The sequence below is a fragment of the Oncorhynchus masou genome, chromosome 12 (assembly GCF_036934945.1).
Source record: "Oncorhynchus masou masou isolate Uvic2021 chromosome 12, UVic_Omas_1.1, whole genome shotgun sequence".
In the NCBI taxonomy this organism is placed as follows: Eukaryota; Metazoa; Chordata; class Actinopteri; order Salmoniformes; family Salmonidae; genus Oncorhynchus; species Oncorhynchus masou.
The window spans coordinates 76445325-76455840 of record NC_088223.1 but is presented as its reverse complement, the minus strand read 5'-3'; the positions used below and the strand labels follow the sequence as shown (position 1 = coordinate 76455840).

The 10516-nt window shown below is 42.3% G+C and overlaps 1 protein-coding gene across 1 annotated transcript in view; it reads left to right on the top strand.

Annotated features, from left to right (window-relative positions):
* Positions 1–2383: 2383 nt before the first annotated feature.
* Positions 2384–10516, top strand: part of jhy (junctional cadherin complex regulator) — a 29527-nt gene continuing 21394 nt past the window's right edge. The window contains exons 1-2 of the mRNA XM_064979253.1: positions 2384–2727; positions 7127–7943. Of these exons, the coding sequence (XP_064835325.1) occupies positions 2384–2727; positions 7127–7943 (1161 nt within the window). The remainder of the gene's footprint in view (positions 2728–7126; positions 7944–10516) is intronic.

Sequence of the window (10516 nt, the reverse complement as noted above, 5' to 3'; positions counted from 1 at the left end):
AACACCTTAGTGGGTTCGGCACAAAGGCTCTCACTGGATAACTGATATATCCTAACATGATTTTATCAGGTAAATATTCAAAACTCAAAAGGACAGACAAAGTCTTTTTGGTTTCACCACACTCGCCACCAGGTCTGCGTCACACCAAACGGCAACCATCAGAGGGAATTTCCATTTCAGTTGCTCCACCTCAACAATTAACGCCACCCCAGTAATCACACCTTTCAAGGGCACCCTGCTCCGGAGAGCAAAGCAAGTTACAGGTCAGGTCATTAATGATGAAGTGGAGTGGGTTGAGAGTTTCAAGTTCCTTGGTGTCCTCATCACCAACTGGTCCAAACACACCAAACAGTTGTGAAGAGGGCACAACAACACTTTCTCCCCTCAGGAGACTGATAAGATTTGGCATTGGTCCCCAGATCATCAAAAAGTTATCCAGCTCCACCGTCGAGAGCATCCTGCATCATCACCTGGTTTGGCAACTGCTCGGCATCTGACTGTAAGGCTCTACAGAGGGTAGTGCGTATGGCCCAGTACATCACTGGGGCTAACCTTCCTGACATCCAGGACCTATAAACTTGGCGGTGTCAGAGGAAGACCCCAAAAATTGTTAAAGCCTCCAGTCACCCAAGCCATAGACTGTTCTCTCTGCTACCGCACGGCAAGCGGTCCTGGAGCGCCAAGTCTACCACCAAAAGGCTCTTTAACAGGTTTTACCCCCCAAGCCATAACCAGACTATTTACATTGACCCACCTCCGCTTTTTTTTACACTGTGCTACTCGCTGTTTATTATTTATGCATAGTCAAATAACTTCGACTAACCTGTACCCCCACACATTGACTCGGTATAGGTACCACCTGTATACAGCCTTGTTACTGTTATGTTACTTGTTACTGTTAGGCTCTAACCAATGGTGCGAAAAAAGTAAGCATTTCACGATAAGGTGCCAACATCGGTTGTATTCAGCGCACGTGACAAATAAAATGTGATTTGATTTAACCAACAATGCAGTTCAAGAAATGTACTAAATAAACTAAAGTCGATCTTTTTTAATCAAAAAGTAACACAAGAAAATTACATAACAGTAACAAGGCAGGTGGTACAGGTGGTACCTATACCGAGTCAATGTGTGGGGGTACAGGTTAGTCGAAGTAATTTGACTATGCATAGATAATAAACAGCGAGTAGCACAGTGTAAAAAAAAGCGGAGGTGGGTCAATGTAAATAGTCGAAGAACTGCTTTCACCGATTTTAATAGTACCCAATTTATTTTCTACCCGGCCTGAGACTACATATGGATCAGCCAAACGAAAGGGAAAAAATGTCCAAAAATGTCACTCCCACTAGGCCCAAATCATCCTTTGCGTTTTCTCCATGCTTCTCTTCTATCTTTACAACTTTTTCCCGCTGGGCTGCATGTCTCAGAGGACACGTCTTAGCGAAGGGTCAATTGGTCCAGTCATTTTAATATACACATAATTGGATGCCCTGCAAAGCCCCCAATACCCCTGCGCAGGCGCAAATCGCTGTCTGTACGCGTCCGTTCGTTTCCATGGTTGCCTTTCTTCAGAACTGGAGAATAACATTGGTGAGTGTCTTTTGACATTGTATAAACCAGTCGATAATACCAGCGTCTCTCAGCTTTTAACATTTTCTCTCACGCTAATAAACTGTCTAAACCGTTTTAGATAGACAAGCAAACCATAGTTGTTGTTGGTTGTTGCCTAGGGGAGCAAGAAGCGGAGCAAAGCAAACCCAGTTCAGTAGTCAAAATAAAGTGACACGTTTAATTAGAGAATCAACTGATAGTATAGGCTAACGTTAGTTCATGAGCCAGACACCCTAAATTGGGCCGTCGGGCACACTTCGTGTGATGATGTCTCATTGTGATTTTTTTTAATGTCCCAGTGTTGTACGAAAGCATTGGGAGCTTGCTGTGTGTTATCGCTCTTTCTTTCTTCCCTAAGTTACCTATTAACATGTCTGGCAAAACGTCAAACGTTACAATTTGTCAACACGTGCGAAAAATGTGCTACAGAGGTAAGGTTAGATAGTAGTCCTCTGTTATTTTCAAGGTTCCGAACAAAGTGTTGAGTTTGCTAACTAATTCTCCACAACAAGTAAAGTTGAAGGCAATGTCAGCTTCTGACAGCTAACGTTAGCAGCTAAGCCTAAGAAATGTGTGAAAATATCGCGAATATTCTATTCTGAATATGTCATTTAGCTTTTTGATACAGAGGTTTTGCAAGAAGTGAACAAGCAGCCACCGGTAAAGTAAACATCTGTGCACACCTACTGTACTGTAATGAAAGCAGCATACTTACAGTGACAGTTCAACTACAACCAAGCTCTCAACTTTTTCCTCAGCACAGCAGTACAAAATGGAAGGTAAAAAGGGACCTGAGCACGGAAAGACCTATGTCAGGTTAAAGGATGAACACAGGAAACCCTGTCCACTAAAACCAGAGGTTGGTTTAAGCCTGTGGGACGCCGCTGAATCGGACACAGAGAGCTTGGTCCAGGAGAGGGACTACCAGCTTGAGCTTCAGAGGCGAATTGGTGTCGAGTCTGGTGACCAAAAAATGACACAACCCCAAGAGGAAGACACAGATGGCTCATGTCTAGATGAGGGGGAACTTCATGTCTATGATAGTCTCGAGGTATCAGCACTCAAGCAGAACAAAAAGAACATCCAGCAGCAGAGCAGAGACAAAGAGGTGTCCAGGTAGGCCCTAAACCTTTGCTTTATCACCACTGCTATATGGTGATGGTTATACTGTCATCGTAACCTAAGCAAATTGAAAACTAGAGTGCCCTGTACTACTGCATGGAAGTAGGCCTACATATAAAAATAACCAAAGTAGGCCTACACAATACACTTGCAACTCATGTAATAGCTTTGTGAGGACCATTTTCATCTGCCACATCAAACAATAGTGTAGAAATCAAGTCTTGAACCATGTTGTTCACATTTCTTGCATGACTCAGCCTATACTTAATACTGTTAGGATAACCGTCTGTGTAGGAGAATGAAGAGTAAATAGGTTTGCGATCCAGAAGGGGTAAAAAAATAGATTTCTCATAAGACATTGTGCTGAATATCAATGTGACTCTTCAACAAATGTGTCTAATGTTCAAAATGTATTTACAAAGCAGGACATAAATATTTGTCTCATGATGCAGATACAAAGAGGCAAAAACACCATTCATAAATGGTCTGCCAAAGAGATTCAGTCAATCTGCCAAGTTCATCCAAATTCTATTATGCATGGGATGGATCCTGACAGATTCTCAGCCATTGGAAATAGGCCTACAGTTAATGTGACCGGTGTAGATGCATAATGTCAAGTAGGCATTAATATCACTGGCAATAGGCCTAAACATTGTTATCTTATACACTGAACAGAAATATAAATGCAGCATGCAACAATTTCATAGATTTAACTGAGTTACAGTTCATATAAGGAAATCAGTCAATTAAAATGAATTCCTTAGGCCCTAATCTATGGATTTCACATTACTGGGAATACACATATACATCTGTTGGTCACAGATTCCTTTAAAAAAGGTAGGGCCATGGATCAGAAAACCAGTCAGTATCTGGTGTGACCACCATTTTCCTCATGCAGCGCAACACATCTCCTTCGCATAGAGTTGATCAGGCTGTTGATTGTGGCCTGTGGAATGTGTCCCACTACTCTTCCATGGCTGTGTAAAGTTGCTGGATATTGGCGGGAACCTGGAACACGCTGTTGTACACGTCAATCCAGAGCATCACAAACATGCTCAATGGGTGACATGTCTGTTGAGTACACAGGCCATGGAAGAACTGGGACATTTTTAGCTTCTAATAATTGTTTACAAAACCTTGCGAGCATTATCATGCTAAAACATGAGGGGATGGCGGCAGATGAATGGCACGACAGGATCTTGTCACTGTATCTCTGCATTAAAATTGCCATCGATAAAATGCAATTGTGTTTGTTGTTCGTAGCTTATGCCTGCCCATACCATAACCTCACCGCCACCATGGGGCACTCTGTTCCCAACAGTGACATACGCAAACCGCTTTCCCACACGACAGAATACACGCCATCTGCCTGGTAGAGTTGAAACTGGGATTCATCTGTGAAGAGTACACTTCTCCAGCGTGGTAGTGGCCATTTAAGGTGAGCATTTGCCCACTGAAGTCTGTTACGACGCCGCACTGCAGTCAGGTCATGACCCTGGGGAGGACGACAAGCATGCAGATGAACTTCCCTGAGATGGTTTGTGACAGTTTGTGCAGAAATTCTTTGGTTGTGCCATCCCACAGTTTCATCAGCTGTCTGGGTGGCTGGTCTCAGACGATCCCGCAGGTGAAGAAGCCGGATGTGGAGATCCTGGGCTGGCGTGGTTACATGTGGTCTGCGGTTGTGAGGCCAATTGGACATACGGACAAATTCTCTAAGACAATGTTGGAGGCAGCTTATGGTGGAGAAATTAACATCCAATTCTCTGGCAACAGCTCTGGTGGACATTCCTGCAGTCAGCATGCCAATTGCATGCTCCCTCAACTTGATACATCTGTGGCATTGTGTTGTGTGACAAAACTGCACATTTTAGAGTGGCCTTTTATTGTCCCCAGTACAAGGTGCACCTGTGTAATGATCATGTTGTTTAATCAGCTTCTTGATATTCCACCTGTCATGTGTATGGATTATCTTGGCAAAGAAGAAATGCTCACTAACATGGATATAAACAAATTTGTGTACAATATTTAAGAGAACTACACTTTTTCTGCGTATGGACATTTTCAGGGATAATTTATTTCAGTTCATGAAACATTGGACCAACATCATGTTGCTTTCATTGATATTGATATTTTTGTTCAGTGTATTTTCCCAAAGTAGACTTTAAGACATTTTCAGTTTGGTCAGTAGGTGGCAGTAGTAGATCATAAGTGGCACCTCAAACTTATTTGTCTTCTTCACTATGGTTGTGCATCTCAAAGGGTAGTATAGCCTATAACATTAGTGTAAACATGTATTTTTTTCCCGTTGTAATGTTTGAACAAGCTGATCAGATTTCAGTTAATCTAGATGTGCTATTTATTAAAATCTTTACTGGAACATGTTATGTTGTACACTAAATCATAATCAGAAGTGTCCAAAATACAAATAGGCTACAGGGGAAGTACAACCAACTGTGATTGTTTTCAAATGAGCCAAGGCATTCCACTTTTTATTTTGCTTTTCTGAACATTAGAACAATTCAAGTGAATTATATCATTGTTGCGCTATTTACTTTAGGCAAATTAGTGCCTCACTTTTAATTAGGTCTAATCTGTTTATTGCATTTGAAAATACTGTTTTCAAGTACACAAATTAATCAAAATGAAGATTATAATACAGTGCTTATGTAAAATGTTATATGGAAAACTCCTGCAACAATAAAGCATTTTTCTCACTAAACAGCACATGGAAGATAAAAGATGAATAGCGTTCATTCTTCACTTAACAATGGAACAAGGCCAATAATTGAGCCTGATGCACGCATTGGCAAATTAATTGAGCTGTCAGCAGACGTGTCAGGCTAATTTAGGTACTTTCCGAGTAACTGCCTTCATTTAAGGCAAATTAGATTTAAATTTTGTTGGAGGTTATCACAATAAGTGGTCACTCTGCTGTCCATTAACTGGCCGGCTCTTCATTGTCAACATGCCAGAGACCTCTCTGATGCAGGAATCTGAAGAGAGGACCCCCACATCTGTTTTTCACTCTCCTCATCTACTGGAACTGTTTCCTCACTGACCTCGCAATAATAATTTCACCCTAAACAGAGAGGGGCTATTCTCTCATTGTTGGTTCCGGGCAGATTGATGCCCGCCAAATGAAGATCCACTTCACCACGTAGGCACACATTGTTTCAGTGAAAATGACCATGGCAGATACTCACAAAAGGGTCAATTTCAGATTGTCTGCCCTGAGAACAGTCCCAATTTCCCAGCGTCATAGTCTCATTGATCGGCTCTGTCCTCAAAGCCGGGCGTCCACATTCACAACAGTGGGCATTTCACACCCATGTATAGCCTACTCGTCATTCAATCAATGAATGTCCCCATTCAAGCACCTCTATTCATCCAGTGCAATATTTTTCTGTTTACCTCGTGATTTCTTTTGAATGCTGATAAAGATACACATTTGAACATTTTCCATAATCTCTTTTTACTTCCCCCACAGTTCAGTTTTTATTCTTACACTGTTTCTTGAAATCAACCGAGTACATTTTGTTGCGTGTTTGGTCATTATCTCGACTACCATATAATAGCCTATGGGTGTTGTTTTGTGCACGGTAAAGAAGACGTCGCCCAGCTGTGTTGTATCCATAATAAATTCTCCAGCTTCTCCAGTCATTACTGAGCCATCCCTTACCCTTTTGGCCTCATTGAGTGAAGTGCCCTACACCTAGGCAGCCCCGGGCAGGGGCATCGTGAGATGAGGAGTACGCTTCCCCTCGTCCGCCAAGCAGCACAACAAAGAGGCACTCTGCTAATTATTTTAATGAGATCTTTTCATCCCTGTTAGAAGGGGCACATTAGGTAGCAATTTCAGTCCATTTTCTAAGCTGAAAATTCCCATTTGTGAACCATTCGCCAGTAGTAGTCTTCAGGCACTCCCTCATTATTGGATAAGGAGATGAAAATATGAAGATTACGTATAAATACAGGCAAATAATGTGCTGATGTCAAATTCAATTTGGAACAGCGGCTTGTCTGTTCAAAGAAGGACTCACTCTCATTGTTTAAGGACACCATCAGTATTGTTGAGGTGTACAGTAACACCTATTGTACTGCTGACCTCTCAAAGCTTCTTGTGTTCTCCGTAAAATCTTTATTTTCAGGAATGGAGGCCTACTTGGTCCTAATATTTTTGTATTCAATGACAATCATAGGATCTTCCATTTCTTGCAATATATTTTATTTCATCATAGGCCAGCCTATTGTACCTTTTTATGATGATTTAATCATTCACATTGGTCTTTCCCATTAATAGTGTTCTGTTTTATGTTGGTCACTAAAGAAAATGCAAATTCCACTAGTCATGTAAATGTTCTACTAACGCCTCTATTGTCAAACTTTGCAGACAGATGCACTACGATGACACCTATGCAGAATTGCGCTATGATCCCAACTGGAGGACGAATCTTGAGGGAGCTCGACAGTTCGACAAGATGACCCCACCACTTCCCCTCGAGGAAGAATCCTACAACTCGGATGAACAATCTGAGGAGAGCCATAGCGAGAGAGGACAGGAGCTTTCAGGGAGTGGAGGATACAGATACATATTTTCCTGCAGTCCAGCTCATGCAGAGAGTATGACTCCAGAAATCACAAGTAACGAACTTCAATCTAAACACCCCCTAACGTCTTACCACCTCCTCCCACTGCAGAATCAAGTTATCAGAGAGGTTTCACCTGCATTTTCTTACCACCTTCATCAGAACCAAGTTATAGGGGATAGCTTGCCAGAGTCCACCCACCCAAGTCCTGGTGTGCCATCTGAAAAAGCCATGGAAAGAAACCCACACCAGAGAGTCAAGGCCAACCGAGGTGTGAGGAATCCAACCAATGCCACAGGTGGTGAAGTCCAAGCTAGCTTTCCTGACCTGGTAGACCGTTACAGGGAGACACATGACAGATATGATAGAGCGTTTCAGATTTACTACAATCAAGAGCAGTACGGACAGGCTAGTGGGACAGTGGCCGAGAAACAGTTACAGAATTCGATGTCCTCTAAATCGAAGGGTTCGCGGCACTTGTCCAGCAGAAAGCCAGACATACCAAGGGAGGACATCATTGAACGCAACAGAGTGACACTGGGGATTAACGCAGCCAAACAGGGCTCGTACCTGAGGGCACATGCACAACAGAAGGAGGTGAAATCAGACAGCCAAAATCAGGTAGGCTTATGTGTTGATAAGCTGTGTTTCTGAATTTGTGGTTGTGAATGAAGGCAACCACAGGTGGCCTCCTGTTTATTCCAATTATTTTTGCCCTCCTGTTGAATAGGCAGGTAGCCTAGCAGTTAGAGCGTGGGGACAGTAACCGAAAGGTTGCTTGTCCAAATTCCAGAGCCTGCAAGGTGGAAAAATCTGCCTTTCTGCTCCCCGAGCGCCGATGACGTGGATTTCGATTAAGGTAGCCATCCGCACCTCTCTGATTCAGAGGGGTTGGGTTAAATGCGAAAGACATGTTTCGGTTGAATGCATTCAGTTATGCAACTAAGTATTCCCTTTCCCTAGGTTGTAGTTTAAAAACGAGCCACTAGGCGCTGCACAAACATACTGTAACTCTTAATCTCCTTTTAAGGAATAGTTTATCCCATATCCAAAACTCCCAAGTGATTCCATACTCTGTCCCTGGAGTGCAGAACTGAGACCGCTGCAAAAACGGGTCATGTGACTGCAGGCCTCACTCTGCTTCGTTGTCAGTGAATGCATGATTCACAAATCTGTGGACAAATTCATAGTTTCTTTGAAAGTGTATGGTCGAATTAGCTGTTTTTGTCAATAATAATATCGGTTTGGAGTCTGGAAATATGTAATTTTCCACCTAAAACATGCAATTGTTTTATATAGCGGACTGCCACAGCAGCAAAAATAGGTAACAACTGCACTTGTGGGCACCCTCATGAGGGAGACCCTGCTATGGTGAAACGTCACGATATTTTGGAGCTGGTGCGAAAGTTGATAAAGTTAGGACTATCGCAGGTAAAGTTAATTATGCAAAGTGGAAAAAGAGATGGCAGCAAGAGCAAGCTGGTGTTCGGCCCCTGTCTGCACTTTATATAGGAAATCAAGGGAAGAAGTTTCACAGTTTTCCGGTAAAAGATAAGCAAAAGATGGTTAGTAGCAGTTAGAAATAGTAAATACAATGTAGGTAACATACTCCTGCAGCCAACCTTACATCGCTGTGTGTGTGTACCAAGCACTTCAGCGAATATGCATAGGAATAAGATATGCAACCTGAAATGATGGGGACAGAAAACCGAAGGATACTTATAGATACAGCTGTTGCTACTGTATTTCTATGGACTGGATCTGGCGCAGTGCCAAAATACACAGCGTGTTTGAGAAGCGAAAGCGACAAAGCAAGCGTGCAGAGGTATGTAGTCTAGCCTGATCCTTGAAGTTTGAGGTGTTCTTATTGTTATCAGACCAGTGGTGGTCGGTGCTGTTTAAGATGAGGGAGGATAATGGCCTTATTTCTATTACAGCATATTGGATGACTGTCATTCTTATTCCATTCACCCAGTTCAATGTAATATCGATAGGTTTAGGCTACTACATGATGCTCAAATTTTCCCTATACCCATCATGAGGTTGCTACAACCTAGCCTATGAATGAAAGTTTATGACGTAGGTGCACAGGTCGAGAGAATTTTGAGGAATCAAAGTGACAGACAGTGACACATTCAATATCTCCTTGCACACTCTTGGCTACATCTTGCTGATCTAGTTCTTTTTATCCCTGTTTCGTTCCGTTTGCTTCCGTTTTAAGAAATGTTTTTCAACAGAATCGGCGGAATGAATACACCTCTGATCACACGCAAACACAGTTCACTTTCATAGCAGCCACATGAAAACAGCATGATCACTATGCTCGTTGTATATATTATTCCTTCTCGCTACTATCTACACGCTGTTCTCCTTTCACCTTTTCCCTTCGCTTGTGGACTTCAGTGCATCACATCAGCTTTCCAAGCCAAACCTTCATATCATGACCACTAATGCTACACACAGCCTACATCGTTGTCAAATCATAGTCAACATAGATACTAGAACTAACACGTTAGTAAACCCTCTACATTCATGCAGTTACACCGGCGGGCCCCGGTGGCAATAAATTAACAAAACCTTGACTTGGGAGCGTTCCAGAGCCATAACCTGCTAGCTAACATAGGGTCCCTCTCTGTTTGAGCCGGGTGTTTGAGTAGGCTAAACTAGCTATCTGCATTGTTAGCTAAGTGAAGGTCAACGTTTTAATTTTTTTTTTAAATACAACCAAATCTACCTCTCTCTTGCTATCTTGCTTCTCCTTCATTTTGGAAGAAATTAATTTGTTCAAAACTGTTCAACTATTGTATTTCTCTCTCTTTGAGTCAACTACTCACCACATTTTATGCAATGCAGTGCTAGCTAGTTGTAGCTTACGCTTTCAGTATTAGATTAATTCTCTGATCATTTGATTGGGTGGACAACATGTCAGTTCATGCTGCAAGAGCTCTGATTGGTTGGAGTACTCCTCTGGAAGTTACTGTGTAAGTCTATGGAAGGGGTGGCAGGTACCCTAGTGGTTAGAGCGCTGTACTAGTAACCGAAAGGTTGCAAGATCGAATCCCCGAGCTGACAATGTTAAAATCTGTCATTCTGCCCCTGAACAAGGCAGTTAACACACTGTTCCTAGGCTGTCATTGAAAATAAGAATTTGTTCTTAAGTGACTTACCTAGTTAAATAAAGTGTTTTTTTTAAG